This window comes from Rhinoraja longicauda, chromosome 3, assembly GCF_053455715.1.
Source record: "Rhinoraja longicauda isolate Sanriku21f chromosome 3, sRhiLon1.1, whole genome shotgun sequence".
In the NCBI taxonomy this organism is placed as follows: domain Eukaryota; kingdom Metazoa; phylum Chordata; class Chondrichthyes; order Rajiformes; family Arhynchobatidae; genus Rhinoraja; species Rhinoraja longicauda.
Window position 1 is genome coordinate 66,589,840 of NC_135955.1, and position 21,022 is coordinate 66,610,861.

General features: G+C 41.1%; 1 protein-coding gene across 4 annotated transcripts in view; it reads right to left on the reverse strand.

Moving 5' to 3' along the window:
- The window catches only part of LOC144592432 (tumor necrosis factor alpha-induced protein 8), a 77,702-nt gene that overhangs the window by 19,476 nt on the left and 37,204 nt on the right, over positions 1-21,022 (reverse strand). Inside the window, exons 2-3 of one of the 4 annotated variants that reach the window (XR_013547125.1) lie at positions 17,746-17,841; positions 11,973-12,296 (exon numbers count right to left, since the gene is read on the reverse strand). The exons of 1 other annotated variant lie outside the window; for it this stretch is intronic. Coding sequence is in view for 1 of the 3 variants with exons in the window: in XM_078397018.1 (XP_078253144.1) it covers position 17,746 (1 nt within the window). In the remaining 2 variants the exon portion in view is untranslated. Of the gene's footprint in view, positions 1-4,575; positions 4,591-11,972; positions 12,297-17,745; positions 17,842-21,022 lie in introns of those variants that run through there. 2 more of the 4 variants (XM_078397018.1, XM_078397022.1) reach the window with 2 other exon arrangements.

Consider the following 21,022-nt stretch of genomic DNA (forward strand, 5'->3'; position numbering starts at 1 on the left):
GCCAGCTGTCGCTGAAAAATTTCAAAGAGTTTGAATTCTCAGAGATGAGCCGAGATCTCTTACAACTCATTGGATACTGCTCACGATCATACCCGCGACACCCCGGCGAACGTGCGGCGACAGCTTAGTCGCTGGCAGTCACCTTAAAATCGCCTAACTGGGACAGGCCCTTAAGTCAACAGAACTTCAGGTTCCAATTCAATAATTGCTTAAAATATATACCAGTAATAAAATAATTATTTGAACAGCTGATTCTATTTGGAGTCAGTTGAAAGATACAGAAAAGCATAGAAACATAGAAAATAGGTGCAGTAGGAGGCCATTCGGCCCTTCGAGCCAGCACCGCCATTCATTGTGATCATGGCTGATCATCCACGATCATTAACCCGTGCCTGCCTTCCCCGCATATCCCTTGATTCCACTAGCCCTTAGAGCTCTATCTAACTCTCTCTTAAATCCATCCAGTGATTTTGCCTCCACTGCCCTGTGGCAGAGAATTCCACAAATTCACAAATCTGGGTGAAAAAGATCCTTCTCACCTCAGTTTTAAATGGCCTCCCCTTTATTCTAAGACTGTGGCCCCTGGTTCTGGACTCGCCTAACATTGGGAACATTTTTCCTGCATCTAGCTTGTCCAGTCCTTTTATAATTTTATGTCTCTACAAGATCCCCTCTCCAGGGCCGTTTTTACAGCATTATGGGCCCCCGGGCAAAGCAGTGTACTGGGGCCCCTACCGTTATTCTCCCCCACCCCCCTTTCCCTACCAGCCCCCCCCCCCCTGTCGTGCTGGCGAAAAGCACTTACCGAAAAGCACTTAGCGATGGACTTAGGGTGCTACATTGTTGCGAAAAGCACTTACAGATCGCTGTGAGAAGCACTTAGTGACCGACAATGTTGCGAAAAAAGCACTTATTGAACCTACATTTTTAAAGTAGTATTTATTTATTGCAAGTCACTTAACATACACAGATCAGCATGGGGCCCCTATGCTCGTGGGCCCCCGGGCAAGTGCCCATCAGGCCCATGCGTTAAGACGGCCCTGCCCTTCTCATCCTTCTAAACTCCAGTGAATACAAGCCTAATCTATTCAATCTTTCCTCATATGACAGTCCCGCCATCCCGCAGAAATCATAAATCACAAATATCAAAGTAATTTTTTTTAAATAGCAATGGCAATTCTCAAGCCAAAAGGATTTGGTTTACACTGGCATTTGCACACACAAATAGAGTGCTGGGGTAACTCAGTGGGTCAGGCAGCATCTCTGGAGAATGTGGATAGGCAACGTTTTGGGTTGGGACCCTTCTTCATATTGATTGTAGTAGGTGGGGGGAGAAAGTTGGAAGAGAAGTGGGGCAGGACAAAGCCAGACATGTGCTACAGTGCCCTCCATAATGTTCGGGACAAAGACCCATCATTTATTTATTTGCCTCTGTACTCCATAATTTGAGATTTGTAATAGAAAAAAATTACATGTGGTTAAAGTGCACGTTGTCAGATTTTATTAAAGGCCATTTTTATACATTTTGGTTTCACCATGTAGAAATTAAAGCAGTGTTCATACATAGTCCCCCCTTTTCAGGGCACCATAGTGTTTGGGACACATGGCTTCACGGGCATTTGTAATTGCTCAGGTGTGTTTAATTGCCTCCTTAATGCAGGTATAAGAGAGCGCTCAGCACCTAGTCTTTCCTCCAGTCTTTCCATCACCTTTGGAAACTTTTATTGCTGTTTATCAACATGAGGATCAAAGTTGTGCCAATGAAAGTGAAATAAGCCATTATGAGTGAGAAACAAGAATAAAACTGTTGGAAACATCAGCCAAACCTTAGCCTTACCAGAATCAAGTGTTTGGAATATCATTAAGAAGAAATAGAGCACTGGTGAGCTTACTAATTGCAAAGGGACTGCCAGGCCAAGGAAGACCTCCACAGCTGACGACAGAAGAATTTTATCTATAATAAAGAAAAAAAAACCCAAACACCTGTCCGACAGATCAGAAACACTCTTCAGGAGTCAGGTGTGGACGGTCGATGACCACTGTCCGCAGAAGACTTTGTGAACAGAAATACAGGGGCTACACTGCAAGATGCAAACCACTGGTTAGCTGCAAAAATAGGATGGCCGGGTTACAGTTTGCCAAGAAGTACTTAAAAGTGCAACCACAGTTCTGGAAAAAGGTATTGTGGACAGATGACGAAGATTAACTTATATCAGAGTGATGGCAAGAGCAAAGTATGGAGGAGAGAAGAAACTGCCCAAGATCCAAAGCATACCACCTCATCTGTGAAACACGATGTTAAAGCCTGGGCATGTATGGCTGCTGAAGGTGCTGGCTCACTGATCTTCATTGATGATACAACTGCTGATAGTAGTAGCATTAGGAATTCTGAAGTGTATAGACACATCCTATCTGCTCAAGTTCAAATGCTTCAAAACTCATTGGCCGGCGGTTCATTCGACAGCAAGACAATGATCCTGAACATACTGCCAAAGCAACAAAGGAGTTTTTCAAAGCTAAAAAATGGTCAATTCTTGAGTGGCCAAGTTAATCACTCGATCTGAACCCAATTGAGCATGCCTTTTATATGCTGATGAAAAATCTGAAGGGGACAAGCTCCCAAAACAAGGATAAGCTAAATATGGCTGCAATACAGGCCTTGCAGAGGATCACCAGAGAAGACACCCAGCAGCTGGTGATGTCCATAAAACACAGTCTTCAAGCAATCATTGCATGCAAAGGAACTGCAACAAAATACTAAACATGACTACTTTCATTTACATGACATTACAGTGTCCCAAACATTATGGTGCCCTGAAATGGGGGGACTATGTATAAACACTGCTGTAATTTTTACATGGTGAAATGAAAATGTATAAAAATGGCCTTTATTGAAATCTGACAATGTGCACTTTAACCACATGTGATTTTTTTGTTCTATTACAAATCTGAAATTGTGGAGTACAGAGGCAAATAAATAAATGATGGGTCTTTGTCCCAAACATTATGGAGGGCACTGTCTGTGGATACAGGTGGGGAGGGGTGCTTGCCTGGCAGATGGTGCACATTGGACAGAGATGAAATGACAAATAGTGTGAGTTAAGAAGTAAAGTATAGAAGAGGCATGAAATGTGTAGCCAGAGGAAGGAACAGGGGTAGAAGGGATGGGAAAGGGGAAAGGGAGAAATGGGTGTGCATTCAGGTGGGATACAGGGAAGAGAGGGGTGTAAAAACGAGGAAGTAACTGGGGCGATGTTTGCAGAGCAATTAATTACAATTAAAGAATTTAGTGTAAAATTGAAGAATTCTAGCTGCCAATGCAGAATATCAGGTGTTCTTCCAGTTTCTTAAAACAAATGCAATGAAAAATGTCGACACTTGCAGAAAGAGAGATATAGGTGATAATTATTTGAAACTTAATAACTCTGATCAAGTGCATGTCTGAATTCCATTGTTTAATTTTACATTGCATTATTTTGTTACCACTGTCGTGCGTTTAACAAATGTTTTTCTGAGCCATGATTACACCTCCACTCGTATTATCATGAAGTCTGTGGAACTTTTTTAATAGGCATTAGAAAATGATCATATCTTTTCAGCTCAGACTCATTCAGGTTAGGAAGCTGCTTACAATATGCAGAAGCTGAGGAAATTCCATCACACTGTTAGTGGCTTTATACTGGCTTTTGGCTTTAGATTATGAAATGACAGCACAACTGACATTATCTAGCCTTTGCCGATTTATATGGAATTCCCGTTGATGTTATTCACCATTATAATAACAATCCAGCTTTATTTATATGCCTACATTTCTACTAGAAATCCTGAATTGTAATTCTGTCCATTCAGAAACAGAATCATTCAACTGCAGCAACACTGCATATTCGTCTGCTCGCTCTGCAGGCTACAAAACTACCTGAAGGGATAACTGAAAGGGTGTTCGAACTGGTTGTGATCAAACCGTTCGTTATTCCTTTCACATAAAATAATTATTGTGTTGCATTACAAGTTTTTTTTAAAGTTGTTTATACAACTTCCACAGTGAATAATCCAACTGCAGACCACTTCCCGTTTCAAGGGATATTTTGGTTATTTCATTTTTTAATTTAAAAGTATTAACTCTAGGCATGAACAATTATAATCTTACAGAAATCTCACTCAACAAAAGGGGCTTTAATTTGAACACATCAATACTTACAAATTTAAGCTGAATGCAGTCTTTGATTTGTCAGTGAGCATGACATTTTAGCAGCTGATGAAAGATCTTAAATTCCAATTGAAGGCTTTCCTTTGTATACAAGTTTACAAGATAAATGCTCCAATATATTAGTTTTAACCAGTGCTATTTTTGTGACGGTACGTGCCAGTACAGCTGCCGGCATTTCCAAAAAATCTAAAATTGATTGATGTACAGAAGCCAGCAGCGTTGTTTGAATTGATACATGCATACCGGCACCTTTTTGTCTTCAAGAAAAGAACTGGTTGTAATAGCAGATATTCACATTCTCTCAAACATGTTCTTGTAAATAAATATAAAAATTATTTAACAAATCCCATTAAAAAATGAGCATGTACCTTTTATCCCTTCTGCTGCGGGCTCCATTGTAAAATGAAACTGCAAGTAGTTGAATTGCAGACAATATCAATCAGTAAGGCTTTTCATTTAAAAAAAAACTAAACTGAATGTTTTCTGTATAAAAGCTCCATCCAAAGGGAGCAAAAAGAGGAAACAAAACTCTGAACTTCCTGTTCTTTTTCATCTACTTTTTTCAAGAAAAATTCAAAAATGTTTTCCCAGTTAGTTCACGCTTTTACTTTTAGAAGGGGTCCTCCCTCTCCAACTCAGTGAGGTGGAGTCAAATCAACTTGTTAGCACACATCACTTCCAACATGTGACATTTTAAAAAATCAACTACTAACTAAAGGCCAACAGAAATACAAACATGCACTGCCTAATTTTAACTATTTCAGTAGAAGATGTGACAAACATACAATCAAAGGAGTCCAAGGAACTAAATCACGTTTGACTAAACGCATCTGCCATCTCTATGCCTAAAATCAGCTGAAAGCACTAGAGTATAACTGCACATATTGTATATACTACACATATTATACATACTATCCCCTTACACATGAATCACCCTTACACATTAAGCCACACACGGCTCTTTCCTTTGCTTGCATTGTTATTACAGAACCAGCAGAATAAATTAGTTAGAAGACACAGGAACTTGGAGAATGCAATAGTGTTAGTGCAGGAGGCAAGAAGGGACAAAGAGTAGTTGAGGTAGCTGTGGGAGTCAGTTGGTTTGTAGTGGATGTTGGTAGCCAGCCCATCTCCTGAGATCCAAAAAAGAAACAGAAGAGGCAAAGAGAGTAAGAAAGAATTTGGCAGCAAAAGTAATGAAATTATCAACCTGTGCATACGTTTAGAAGGAAGCACTAATGTACCAGAACAAAAAAAAGTTCAGGGATTGGACTAAAAACTGGTAAAATATAAATTAGAGGGAAAAGAAAGGTAGGGATTTGGAATATAGTGATAATTCATTGTAGAGTCAGGATTAAGGGTGGAGTGACAGCAGGGTAAGGAACAGCATGGAAAGAGAGTTGTCAACTTTGGGGAAAGGAACATGATGGTTGCATCTGCAATTAGGTGGTAGACAAACAGACAAGTGTGTCAATGTTCAGGAGCGCTACAGAGCCAGGGGCACCATGATAAACTCCTAAGAATGTCAACAGTGAGTTGAGGGAGGCAATATGCACACCTAACCACGAGAAGATCAGCATCATGCATTTACAAGATTTGGAAATGCACAATCTGCGTACAATGGACCCAAGTGCAATAATTAATCGGATAGGAAACAAAAAGGTTTCACCATGTGAAGCCCAACGTGTCCAACAGCTTGTGGTTTACTGCTATTCTCCAACTGAATTATTCCCTACGATTGAAAACGTGAATTGCAAATATCATAATGTTGCTCTATAATGAAATGCAAACATGATTTGATTATAATGGTGCTGTTGTTTGGTAGAAATTAGTATCTTGGCATATTTGTAAAAAAAAATTGTAATTTGTTCAAATATTATGTTTGTCTGGTATTATCCATGCTTTGCAGTGCAACCAATTCACATTGGAAGACCATTTTCTATTTCTGCTTCTAAATAGCAGCAGATATTTGAATAAAGGTTCACATTTACTTCTACAGCATGTCACCATGGCACAGAATTTACTGTGACAGCTCATTTGGACCCAAAATTCCAATAGATTAGATTCACCAGATCTTCCAACTCTTCAGCATGCTAAAATTTGCTCACAAGTTGATTACAGTAATTCAACAACCTAGGACTGCAGTGATTTAAAATCTGCTAATTTTGCTTTTAATCATTTGTATATTGTTTCACTCTCCATCTTTTTTTTTTCATTTACAAAAATGAAAATGTGATCTACCAATCTTATATTCATCATGTAACAGCAATTTGCTGATCTGGTTAATTATGATATCACTTTTTAAGTTGTCATTTCTGGGAGTGATGCAAATCACATGATTGCAAAAGAATTCAGGTTTCTGAACTGCAAAGATTTTGGATGCTGGAGGGCATTTTCATTTCAAATCTCTCATCCCGAGTTTTGCTGAGGAACTATATCGAAGACAACGCAAGCTCCACAAACTGCAGTTATCTGATAATCTAGTTCAGATAATTCAGAACCGCAGCGTAATGATCTCTGACAATCAACTTTAATTAAATCAACTTTACAGTAATTTCCATAACTGTACCCTTGTTATTGCTCTCCTGTCCCCATATTTTATTACTTGCACAATCTTTGCCCACCCTTACCTTATCTCTTTCAACCTCCTCCTCCATTTTAAGAACTCCAATTCTTTGCCCTAACTGTCCTACTTTCACTTCAGTCATCTAATTTCTTTATGCAATTAATTGATATTCATGTTGGAAAGGGACACTTGAGGAAGAGTGATCACAACATGAGAGGATTTTACATGGAGTTTGAAAATGATGTAGATACATCCAAAACTAGGGGCTTAATTTTAAACAAAGGAAGATACCTTATGGGGTGAGTTGGCTGTGGTTGTTTGGGAAAGCACAGTGCAAGGCCTGATGGTGAATGTGCAATAGCTGGCATTTTAAAGAAATAATGCATAAGTTGCAAACTAAAATTCCTTTTAAGGCACCGTAGTTCAAAAGAAAAAATGATTTATGTGTGGTTGGCAAAGAGAAATTAGGGATAACACTAAATCAAAGGAAGTGCCAGAAATAGAAGCATGCCTGAGGATTGGGAGCCATTTAAACTCAGCAAAGGAGGACCACAAAATCGAGTATGAAAGAACAATATATGTTGGCAAGAAATATAAAAAATAGATCGGTTGGAATTCTTTCATGACCAGTGGAGAATTAGTGAATGTGGTGTGTTTGCGTTCTTGATGAGATCCCGCAGAGGAATTCATTCAATAAGGTTAGGGTACATTAACACAGAATTGGTTACTGGACAGTAAACAAGGAGCAGGAATAAACAGACCTTTTCTGGTTGTCAGGCTTCCACTTTTGGGTGGATACCAGGCCATTGAGAAAACATTGAAACTTCTCCATCACTTATGGAGTTAAGTACAGATCGTTTCATGGTGTGCACCTTTTCACAGTCTCTATAAATAGGGGGTTTGTGGAGGAACCAAATTGTGTGTCCACCTGTTGCCTCCCACACTTTGTCCTAGCTCTTCCTTCTTTCAGCACTCTTCTCCCTGCTCCTCAATCAGTCTGAAGAAGGGTCATGACTCGGTGTCATCCATGTTCTCCAGAGATGCAGCCTGACCTTCTGAGGTACTCCAGCACTTTGTATCCTTTTAAATATTTCTAATTTTTCTGATGCTATTAAACTAGATATATTTGTGATTAATCAGGAGACGTGAAGAGGGTTCATGGGGGGGGGGGGGGGTTGGATAAGATAAATTAATGGGCAAAAACAAGATGGAAATTTGCTCTAAAAATAGATTCAAAGTGCTGGAGTAACTCAGCAGGTCAGGCAGCATCTCTGGAGAAAAAGGGTGGGCAGCGTTTTGGGTCTGGACTCTTCTATAGACTAAAAGTAGGGGGTGGGGAGGGGGTGCAGGTGGTGAAGAGCTGGAGGCGAGAAAAGTCTGGGACCCAATCAAGACCAGCCACAGATGACCTCAGGCAGGGTGGTACCTTCATAGGCCCATTGTTGGCTAGGGAAGGTGGTAAGAAGAATACCATGTGGAGAACTATGGAACTGGTTAAATGACTAGGGAGAGGAAGAGGGCAAGGAGGGAGGGGTGGGAAGTGTAGGTAGAAGTTACCTAAAATTAGACAATTCAATGTTAATACCACTGAGTTGAAAGCTACCCAAATGAAATATGAGATGCTGTTCTGATTTTTGCTCTGAGGCACGAACCTTGTTGCAAACAGATTTCCTTTTAGCTGAAACTTTCCTAATTATTTCCATAAACTCAGATGATACGATTGTAAAAAAAGAGGGTAGGATTTAAGATCTTGACCCGAAATGTCACCTAACTTCACTAAGAAGCATTTTTTGGTGGAGCGATAGCTTCACATTCAATAGTACCTTCAGAAGTGAACGGGATAAATGTATGAAAAAGTTAATAGTTATGGAAATGGGACTAACTAGATTGTTTCCTTTTAGGTGTTGTGCAAATTTGATGGGTCAAGTGGCCTCCTCTACAGTAACTGGTTTTGTGATTCTATCGCATAGATTTCCCCTGGTTCTCATCCTTTTCCCTCAGCAGCCTTCAGACTCAACTAATCATCCTTTCACATTTTCATCACTTCTTCAAAGCCAGCAATAAAACAGATCTTCCACTGCCCTCCTCCCCCTATTTGGCATTCCAACAAGTCGGTTCCTTCCACAACACCTCGGTCCAATCTTACTCACTCCGAACACTCCTCCATTTCCTCCAACAACTTCCCAATCAAGTACAGGAAATTTAACAAGCATCCTCTTTTTCCAGCAAGTATTGTTTTCCCCATATATTTGGACATCTTATTTCAGTGCTTACTGTGTGCAGTTTTAGTCTCCAAATTTGAGGAAGGATATTCTTGCTATTGAGAGCGTGCAGCGTAGGTTTACTAGGTTAATTCCCGGAATGGCGGGACTGTCATATGTTGAAAGACTGGAGCGACTAGGCTTGTATACACTGGAATTTAGAAGGGTGAGAGGGGATCTTATTGAAACGTATAAGATTATTAAGGGGTTGGACACGTTAGAGGCAGGAAACATGTTCCCAATGTTGGGAGAGTCCAGAACAAGGTTTAAGAATAAGGGGTAGGCCATTTAGAACTGAAATGAGGAAAACCTTTTTCAGTCAGAGAGTTGTGAATCTGTGGAATTCTCTGCCTCAGAAGGCAGTGGAGGCCAATTCTCTGAATGCATTCAAGAGAGAGCTAGATAGAGCTCTTAAGGATAGCGGAGTCAGGGGGTATGGGGAGAAGGCAGGAACGGGGTACTGATTGAGAATGATCAGCCATGATCACATTGAATGGCGGTGCTGGCTCGAAGGGCCAAATGGCCTCCTCTTGCACCCATTGTCTATTGCCTTACAATACTGTTTCATTGCACTGGGGAAACACAATAGAGATTGGGTATAGGCTTTGCAGACTTTGACAAGCCAGCTAATTGATCATTGCAGGAGGATTTCCTGACCTGCTGATTATTTACAAGTGTGAGCTGAGGATAAAGGATATATCACCTCCCTGACCAAGGCCGTTCTCTCCCGATTGCTCAGTTTGGCCGGGCGGACAGCTCTATGAAGAGTCCTGGTGGTTCCAAAGTTCTTCCATTTAAGAATGACGGAGGCCACTGTGCTCTTCGGGACCTGCAATGCTGCAGAAATTGTTTTATACCCTTCCCCAGATCTGTGTCTCGACACAATCCTGTCTCGGAGGTCTACGGACAATTCCTTCGTCTTCATGGCTTGGTCTGGCATGCACTGTCAACTGTGGGACCTTATATAGACAGGTGTGTGCCTTTCCAAATCATGTCCAATCAATTTAATTTACCACTGGTGGACTCCAATCAAGTTGCAGAAACATGTCAAGGATAATCAACGGAAACAGGATGAACATAAGCTCAATTTTGAGTGTCATAGCAAAGGGTCTGAATACTTATGTAAATGTGATATTTCAGTTATTTATTTTTAATTACTTTGCAAAAAAATTCTAAACACCTGTTTTAGCTTTTATATTATGGGGTATCGTGTGTAGATTGATGATTTTTAAAAATCCATTATAAAATAAGACTGTAACTTAACAAAATGTGGAAAAAGTGAAGGGGTCTGAATACTTTCTGAATGCGCTATATATTAAAGATTTAGATTTGGGAAATAAATATAACGTCTCTAAGTTTGTGCATGACACAAAGCTGTGTGGCAGTGTGAGCTGCGAGGAGGATGCAGGGTGACCTGGATAGGTTGGGTGAGTGGGCAGAAGTTTGGCAGATGCAGTATAATGTGGACAAATGCGAGGTTATCCACTTTGGTTGCAAGAACAGGAAGGCGGATTATTATCTGAATGGTGTTAGATTAGGAGAAGGGGAGGTGCAATGACACCTGGGTGTGCTTGTACATCAGTCACTGAAAGTAAGCATGCAGTTACAGCAGACAGTGAAGAAAGCCAATGGCATGTTGGCCTTCATTGCGAGCGGATTTGAGTTTAGGAGCAAGAAGGTCCTACTGCAGTTGTACAGGGCCCTGGTGAGACCGCACCTGGAGTATTGTGTGCAATTTTGGTCTCCTAATTTGAGGAAGAACATTATTGCTATTGAGGGAGTTTTATAGAAACATATAAAATTCTTAAGAGATTGGACAGGCTAGATGCAGGAAAAATGTTCCCAATGTTGGTGGAGTCCAGAACCAGGGGTCACAGTTTAAGAATAAGGGGTGAGCCATTTCGGACTGAGATGAGGAAAAACATTTTCATGCAGGGAATTGTGAATTTGTGGAATTCTCTGCCACAGAAGGCAGTGGAGGCCAATTCACTGGATGTTTTTAAGAGAGTTAAATTTAGCTCTTAGGACTAAGGGTATCAAGGAATATGGGGAAAAAGCCAGAACGGGGTACTGATCTTGGATGATCAGGCACAATCATATTGAATGGTGGTGCTGGCTCGAAGGGCCAAATGGCCTTCTCTTGCACCAATTTTCTATGTTTTCTATGTAATTGGATATAAATTGTAATAAAAAGGAATTGTAGATGCTGGTTTATGCCATAAATAGACACAAAATGTTGGAGTAACTCAGCAGGTCAGGCAGCATCTCTGGAGAAAATGGAGAGGTGACGTTTCGGGTCGGGACCCTTCTTCAGGTCCGAAGCCTCCAGAGATTAAAACAATTAGAACATGGAAAGATTCATCAAGAGACATTCAGTTTAGTTTAGTTTAATTTATTGTCGCGCGTACCGAGGTACAGTGAAAAGCTTTCTTCTTGTTTCTAGCTGACCTGCTGACTGTTTACAGTGATGATATCTGAGACATTTAAAATTAGTTGAGATTGAGCTCATAATACTTGCAAGTACTTTGAGTCAGGTTAATATAAAGAAGTTGATGCTAAATAAAATGTATCTAATTCCAGTAATGAGGAACCAGGTAATATTCGAGCAGAAAACCAAACAAGATATTCCTGGACTTCCTTAAAATGATTGTTTCAACCAATGCCATGGGTTTTTAAATTGATTTGATGGCATTGGCTATTTTCAACATATGTTGGTGAGTGCTTAAGATGAGCAAACCTATACACTTATTTCAAAGGGCTGGCTACAAATAGTATTGCTGTATTATTGTCATGTGTACCGAGATACAATGAAAAGCTTTTGTCTTCATTTCTAAAGGAAAGATATGCATGCCTTTGGGAGAGTACAATGAAGATTACTCAATTAAATAGTTTCCAAAAAACAGGATTTTTAATGTAAAGAGAGAGGTCCACACACACTGAAGGTTAGAGATAAAATGGAAACATAAGATTGAGAGGAATTACAAAGAACATAGAACAGTACTGCACACACAGAGTAGACTTGATTGGATGAGCGACGCCAAGTTAAATAGATCTCATCTGTCTCCATATGACCCATATCCCTCTATTCCCTGCACTTCCAAGCATAGGCTAGAAACTGAGCATCAACATTTACAGGGCATAAATATAAGGGATCAGGTCTGAGATGAAGATACATTTGTTCAATCAAATATTCTGATTCTTGGTTGTTCATCACAGAAGGTCGCAGATGCTCAGCCTTAAACAGCAATGGATGTTTGAACACCTAAAGTTTGGGAAGTGGACAAATTAAAGGATTAACAAGGAAGTCAGTGAATTGCAGAGCAGACTGCAGGGGATAAAAGAACAGCTCCATTCTTATTTATCCATAAAGAGATCATGTGGCATGGCAGGACTAACTTCCAACCATTTTAGTTTCTGTTCCATTCCCTCTACAACAGATAGATACCAAAATTGGTTATGAATAAAGTGTTATTTAAGATGCCTTTAGATGACACATGCACATGCAACGATGAGGGATATGGATCACGTGCAGACAGGAGAGATTAGTTTGATTTGGCTTCATCTTCAATACAGACATCATAGGCTTAAGGGCCTGTTCCAGTGATAGACAATAGACAATAGGTGCAGGAGTAGGCCATTCAGCCCTTCGAGCCAGCACCGCCATTCAATGCGATCATGGCTGATCACTCTCAATCAGTACCCCGTTCCTGCCTTCTCCCCATACCCCCTCACTCCGCTATCCTTAAGAGCTCTATCCAGCTCTCTCTTGAAAGCATCCAACGAACTGGCCTCCACTGCCTTCTGAGGCAGAGAATTCCACACCTTCACCACTCTCTGACTGAAAAAGTTCTTCCTCATCTCCGTTCTAAATGGCCTACCCCTTATTCTTAAACTGTGGCCCCTTGTTCTGGACTCCCCCAACATTGGGAACATGTTTCCTGCCTCTAATGTGTCCAATCCCCTAATTATCTTATATGTTTCAATAAGATCCCCCCTCATCCTTCTAAATTCCAGTGTATACAAGCCCAATCGCTCCAGCCTTTCAACATACGACAGTCCCGCCATTCCGGGAATTAACCTAGTGAACCTACGCTGCACGCCCTCCATAGCAAGAATATCCTTCCTCAAATTTGGAGACCAAAACTGCACACAGTACTCCAGGTGTGGTCTCACCAGGGTCCGGTACAACTGTAGAAGGACCTTCAGTCCCAACAGTTTACCAAACACCATTTTCTGATTAATGTGGATTCCCTTCAGTTCCTCCCTCCCACTAGATCCTTGGTCCCCTGGTATTTCCGGGAGATTGGTTAAGGAAGGCACCAACAAAGTACTCATTTAACTGTTCTGCCATTTCCTTGTTTCCCATTATAAATTCACCTGTCCCTGATTGCAAGGGACCTACATTCGGCTTCACTAATCTTTTCCTTTTTACATACCTTAAGAAACTTTTACAGTCAGTTTTTATATTCCCCACAAACTTTTTCATGCTCTTTTTTCCCTCTCTTAATTAACCCCTTTGACCTCTGTTGAGTTGTAAATTTCTCCCAGTCCTCCGTTTTGCTGCTTCCTATGGCCAATTTATATGCCTCTTCCTTGGATTTAACACTATCCTTGACTTCCCTTGTCAGCCACAGTTGAGCCGCCTTCCCTGTATTATTTTTTCGCCAGACAGGGATGAACAATTTCTGGAGTTCATCCATGCAGTCTTTAAATCTTTGCCATTGCATCTCCACTGTCAACCCTTTAATTATTATTTGCCAGTCTATCCTAGCCAATTCCCGTCATACCTCCAAAGTCTCCTTTATTCAAGTTCAGGACCCTATCTCTGAATTAACCGTGTCACTCTCCATCCTAATGCAGAATTCCACCATATTATGGTCACTGTTGCTCTAGGGGCTTTGCACAACAAGATTGCTAACTAATCCTTCCTCATTACACAATACCCAGTCTACGGTGGCCTGCCCTCCAGTTGCTTCCTCTACATATTGGTTTAAAAACCCATCCCATACTCATTCCAGTAAATCCTCTTCATCAGCACTGTTACCAATTTGGTTGGCCCAATCTTTATGTAGATTAAAGTCACCCATGATAACTGCTGTACCTTTGCTACACACATCCCAAATTTCCTGCTTGATGCTATCCCCAACCTCCCTACTGCTGTTTGGTGGTCTGTATACAACTCCAACAAGTGTTTTCTGCCCTTGGCTATTTCGCAGTTCTACCCATACCGATTCTATAGCATCCAAGCTAATGTCTCTCCTTGCTTTTGCATTAATCTCCTCTTGAACCAGCAATGCCACCCCACCTCCACTTCCTTTCTGTCTATCCTTTCTGAATATCGAATACCCCTGCATGTTTAGCTCCTAGCCTTGGTCACACAGGAGCCATGTCTCCGTAATTCGGACTATATCATATCCCTTAACTACTAACTGCGAATTCAAATCATCCACCTTATTTCGAATGCTCCTCGCATTAAGGCACAAAGCTTTCAGATTCGTTTTTCTTATCTCCCTTCTACCTTTTGCTTCTGTCCTCCTTTTATGGCCCTCTGTCTCTCTGCATTGGTTCCCATCCCCCTGCCCTGTTAGTTTAAACGTGACCTTTCCTACACTCTCTTTCCCATTCGCTGCATGGATACGCACCCCTCACACCCCCACCCCCCACTTTTTAGTTTAAGCCCAGCACTAGCAAACCTGCCTGCCAGAATGATGGTCCCCTTCCAATTAAGGTGCAACCCGTCCCTTTTGTACAGGCCACCCCTGCCCCAGAAGAGATTCCGGTGATCTAGAAACCTAAATCCTTGCCCCCTGCACCAACTCCTCAGCCACACATTCAGATCCCCTATCTTGCTGTTCCTACCCTCACTAGCACGAGGTACTGGAAGCCACCCAGAGATAACCACCCTAGAAGTCCTATTTTGCAGCCTCCTACCTAATTCACTATACTCACGTTGCAGATCCTCATTCCTTTTCTTAGCCAGGTCTCACACAAGAGATTAGTGAGCAAAATTAGAGCACATGGTATTGGGGGTAGGGTATTGACATGGATAGAGAACTGGTTGGCAGACAGGAAGCAAAGAGTAGGAATTAACGGGTCCTTTTCAGAATGGCAGGCAGTGACTAGTGGGGTGCCGCAAGGCTTGGTGCTGGGACCCCAGTTATTTACAATATAAACGATTTAGACAAGGGAATTAAATGTGACATCTCCAAGTTTGCAGATGACACAAAGCTGGGTGGCAGTGTGGACTGCGATGAGGATGCTATTAAGCTGCAGGGTGACTTGGATAGGTTGGATGAGTGGGCAGATGCATGGCAGATGCAGTATAATGTGGATAAATGTGAGGTTATCCACTTTGGTGGCAAAAACAGGAAAGCAGATTATTATCTGAATGGTGTAAGATCAGGAAAAGGGGAGGTGCAACGAAACCTGGATGTGCTTGTACACCAGTCACTGAAAGTAAGCATGCAGGTAAAGCAGGCAGTGAAGAAAGCTAATGGCATGTTGGCCTTCATTGCGAGTGGATTTGAGTTGAGGAGCAAGGAGGTCCTGCTGCAGTTGTACAAGGCCCTGGTAAGACCGCACTTGGAATATTGTGTGCAATTTTGGTCTCCTAATTTGAGGAAGTGCAGCGTAAGTTCACCAGGTTAATTCCCGGGATGGCGGGACTGACACATGATGAAAGAATGGGTCGACTGGGCTTGTATTCACCAGAATTTAGGATAAGAGGGGATCTTATAGAAACATATAAAATTCTTAAATGACTAGACAGGCTAGATGCAGGAAAAATGTTCCTGGTGTTTGGGGGAGTCCAGAACTTGGGATCACAGTTTAAGAATAAGGGGTAGGCCATTTAGGACTGTGGTGAGGATAAATATTTTCACCCAGAGAGTTGAGAATCTGTGGAATTCTCTGCCACAGAAGGCAGTGGAGGCCAATTCACTGGATTTTTTCAAGAGAGAGTTAGATTTAACTCTTAGTGCTAAAGGAATCAAGGGATATGGTGGAAAAAGCAGGAACCCGGTACGGATTTTAGATGATCAGCCATGACCATATTGAATGGCGGTGCTGGCTCGAAGGGCTGAATGGCCTACTCCTGCACCTATTTTTCTATGTTTCTATGTTTCTAACCAGTGGGCACCTTTCCACATTAATCCTATTTCCCAGCACGAGGTCCATAGCCTTCCATGCCGCGCCAATTCCAGCATTCATCCAGATACTTATGCTGTCAGTGCCCATGCCATGCTGCAAACACTCTCTCTAGGTGAAGGTAATCCCTTGCATATACCATGCATATCTCTTTCCCGTTAACTGCCCTAGCATCTCCAGGTCCCTTACCCGATCTGCACCATCCAACGCAACATCTTGCTTAACCTCCTCTGCAGTCTTTCCAGCGCTATCACATCCTTCCTGTAACTTAGTCATCAGAACTATATGCAGTACTCCTGATAATGTCTCACCAACGTATTATAAAGTTGGAGCAGAACCTCATACTTCTCAATTCAGTGCTCCATCTAATAAAAGGAAATATCTCACATGCTTTCCTCGCTGTGTTGCTATCGGTGCTAGGGTGAAGTAGATACTTGTACCTCAAAGGCTCACCATTCCTCTGTTCTTCAATACTCCCAAAACCCTACCATTCATGGTGTATGTTCTAACCTCACTGATGCTCCCACAATATATTTCCTCACATTTGTCTGGATTAAATTTTGTAAGATATTACTTCAGTAGTATGGAGATAGAAACAAGCATGTTTTCAGTACACGCTGTTGCAAGCCCTTCTTTATTCTACTTTAGTTTTCTTCTTTATTTTACAAAAGTACACTGTGCATACTCATACATATTCATGAAACAGATACGATAATGAATATGTCACATGACACAAATCACACCATTCTGGTACTCAGTTCTTAAAGTTACAGTTACCATTATATATATATACACTATTATATACACTATTATATACACTATGAACTGCCATTTACCAGAATATGGTCTCGTTAACAGTTCCCGATGTAGCTAAAATCTTATAACCACTGTCGATGCAATATAATTGTTCTCAGGTTTCAATAGATGAATACTATACTCATTATTATTACTTATTAATTCCAACAAGTTAATAAAGTGATATGTTATGAAATCCTACAGATTAATTAGATCATAATTTGTTCAATGGGCTGATGGTTTCGCTCTCAATAAACAGTGAAGCTGCTCTATTAACCTTATTGCTACTGATGGAGGCGAACATAATAAATATATATAAATTTTGGACCAACATTCCCACTGCAAGTTGCACATAAACGGAGAACATGACAGGCTCACCATCACATAGTTGAGGGGCTGACTGACCCTCCCTGTCCTGATTCACTTAGCTAAGATGTTGAAAGGTTGCCAGCATCCATAGTAACATTCCTCAAACACAACCTCATTCAGAATATTATAGGAGGTTCAAAAACAATAATATATTCAAGGTTATTATTGGCATGGATTTTGATGATTAAAACAAAGCACGGGAAAGTTAATTGCTTTCAGGAAAGGTGGATTATGAATTTGTCACTGTGATTTCTGAGAGTGTAAACATTTCAGAAATTCTATTGAGATACAAGTTAATGTGGGTTCAGCTTTCTAACAATCTAAATAATGCCACACAACACATTTTTCCTCCAGGTTCAGTCTTTTGCACACGCACACAATAGTAAATTAAAGGTTCTTACTTTCTGGTTTACTTAGATGTGCCTAAGACAATGATGCAGAATTCCTGGCGATTACATTAGATGTTGATGTATGTGGGACGGTGGGGTGGTTCAGCACTGAAAGACATAAGGTAGATCAAGATTTTAGATTTCAAGAGTAACTTTTTTTTTTGAAACAGCAAATAGCCACCTGCAAAGAATTCACAAAATGTTTAACCACCAGATGGCAATAATGCTTAAATGCAATATATTGCAAAACAAATACTCATATCAATATATTGAAGTATTGATGAAATGATCTTAATTTGTTTACAAAATGCAATCAAAATAATGAAACAAAGTTCAAGAACAAATGGAGCATTATTTTGGTGTATTACATGCAGTTCTGGTCATCCAATTACAGGAAGGATGTGGTGGCTTTGGAAAGGGTGCAGAGGAGGTTCACCAGAATGGTGCCTGGATTCGGAGGTATTAGCTACAGGGCGGATGGACAGACTTGGATTGTTTTCCCCAGAATGCCAGAGGTTGTGGGTCAACCTGATAGAAGTATACATAGAAGATAGAGGTATAGAAAGGATAGAAAGTCAGAATATTTTTCCAAGGTTGCAAAAATCACATATTAGATGGCATAGTTTTATAGGGACAAACTTTAAAGGAGATTTATGGGGAAAGTCTTTATACACAGAGGATGGCGAGTGCCTGGATCAAACTGCTGGGGACAGTGGTCCAGACAGATAAGATAGTGGCATTTAAGAGACTTTTGAATTGGCCTATAGACATGCAGGGAATGGAGGAATATGGATTATGTGTAGGCAGGTAAGAGTTGGTCTTGGCATCATGTTCCACACAGACATTGTGGGCCAAACGGCCTGTTCCTGTGCTTTACTGTTCTGGGATCTAATGAATTTAATTCAAATTATTTAATTCATCAGAATATTTTGGACTTTGAGTAATAACCTGCTTTTTCTTAAATTAGCTATTTGTTCCCAATTATTTATAGTCTTATACAATAAATAAAACACAAACATTAATCTTTATAAAGCTGTATTTCAGAATGTATTAAAGTTTACACAATGATTATGAGCTTAGTGTTTCAAACTGCAGATATGCAGAGAAGCACACCTTTTTTCCAATGTTACATCAGCAATCCAAGGATGGTTCAAATACTATACATAAATACAATCAAGTCAAACTCAAGTACAACAGATTGTGCAATAGGGGAAGAAACAGAGTGCAGAATATAGTTCTCAGGATTGTAACGCATCAGTTCCCGAGTCAAAGTGCAATGTTCGCAATAAAATTGAGGTTAAACAGACAGTAGTCTAGCTTACAGAAGGACCCTTCAGTAGCTTGATAACAAAGGGGAAGAAACGGTTCCCGAATCTGGTAGTAAGCACTTTCAAGCTTTTGTACTTTCTGCTAGACGGTAGCAGGAGGAGGAAGAAGAAATGAGCATGGTGGGACATGTCTTTAATTCTATTGGCAACTTTTCCAAGGCAGCACTGTCGAGTTCGCGTTCGCGGTCAGTTGGTTGACAATAATCAGAGACGGCACAGACTTTACCTGTTAGTTTATTAGAGATCTCGTAGACAGGTTTCTAAAAGCACACACAGAGTTGCGGACTCCGGGGCCAGTGGAAACGTGTCACACCTAGAAATTCTGCGGTTTGGGCTACTGATTACTACTAGCTTTAGCAAGTTCAGCATTTTTGTGATTATGTAGCCTCAAGCAGGTGAGAGAGAGAGGGAGAGAGCCTCAAGCATGTGCTTTAACCTAGCACACAAGGTTGCAAAGCCCATGCAAAGTCCAGTGGCCCAAAGAAACAAATAAGATAGATCTGGCTCTGCGTTCCTCATCTCCACAGCACAAAGTATAAAAGAGTGAGACAGAGTTAATGGTAGGAAGCCGGCCTGTGTGATGGACTGGGCTACATCTACAACTCTCAGCAATTCCTTGCGGTCTTGGGAAGAGCTGTTCCCAAACCAAGCTGTGATGCAACCCAACAGTATACTTTCTATGATGCATTTGTAGAAGTTTGGAAGAATAATTGGACTCATGCTGAATTTCCACACACTCCTTCGAAAGTAGAGGTGTTGTAGTGTCTTCTTGACTATCGTATCAATGTCCATGACTGATTATGAGTAATATTAATGCCAAGGAACTTGAAGCTTTCAACCATTTCCACCTAGCCACCATTGATGCTATTTAGGTCATGACTGGGCCGACCAAAGTAGTGTCAAATGCAAACTTGTAGATGGAGTTAGAGCTAAATTTGGCTACACGGTCGTGAGTGTATAGGGAGTGTCGTAGCGGACTGAGAACGCATCCTTGTGGGGCATTGGTGTTGAGACCAAATACAAACAAAAATCCTTGAGGCAAAATGGTAATATTGAACAACCATTTTTGATTATATCCACTCAGTACATTTCAGAACATGCAGCATCTTTTTTAATTACAGCATCTTTCTGATTGCTCTTTTGGAAAAAAGTTGAAAATAAAATGTTGAATATCCATGATTTCTGTGGTAATGACTTTCTACATGATGAAGGAATTTCTCAGAATAATTTCAGATCTCAACTGGGTAATCTCACATTCTGAAGAAGGGTCTTGACCCGAAATGTCACCCAATCCTGCCCTCCAGAGATGCTGCCTGTCCCGCTGAGTTACTCCAGCTTTTTGTGTATATCTTCGGTTTAAATCAGCATCTGCAGTTCCTTCTTACACAATCTCATATCATTTAGATTTAGATTTAGAGATACAGCGCAGAAACAGGCCCTTCGGCCCACCGAGTCCGCGCCGCCCAGCGATCCCCGCACATTAACACTATCCTACACACACTAGGGACAATTTCTTTTACATTTACCCAGTCAATTAACCTACATACCTGTACGTCTTTGGAGTGTGGGAGGAAACCGAAGATCTCGGAGAAAACCCACGCAGGTCACGGGGAGAACGTTCAAACTCCGTACAGACGGTACCCGTAGTCGGGATCGAACCTGAGTCTCCGGCGCTGCATTCGCTGTAAGGCAGCAACTCTACCGCTGCGCCACCGTGCCGCCCGGTGGCGCAGCGGGCGGCACCACCACATTTACTGCAACAATGTGCTGAATGAGATTGTAGAGAACCAAAACCAACTGCTCCTTGTACTTTAACAATAGTACCAAAGGCGATTGACCAGACTTAACATGAAAGTCATTCTGATATATGATTATCAATTTTCAATGTTAGCTGCTTCTCTCTCCACAGTTGCTGTCTAACCTGCTGAGTGTTTCTAATGTTTTATATTTGTATTTTAGAT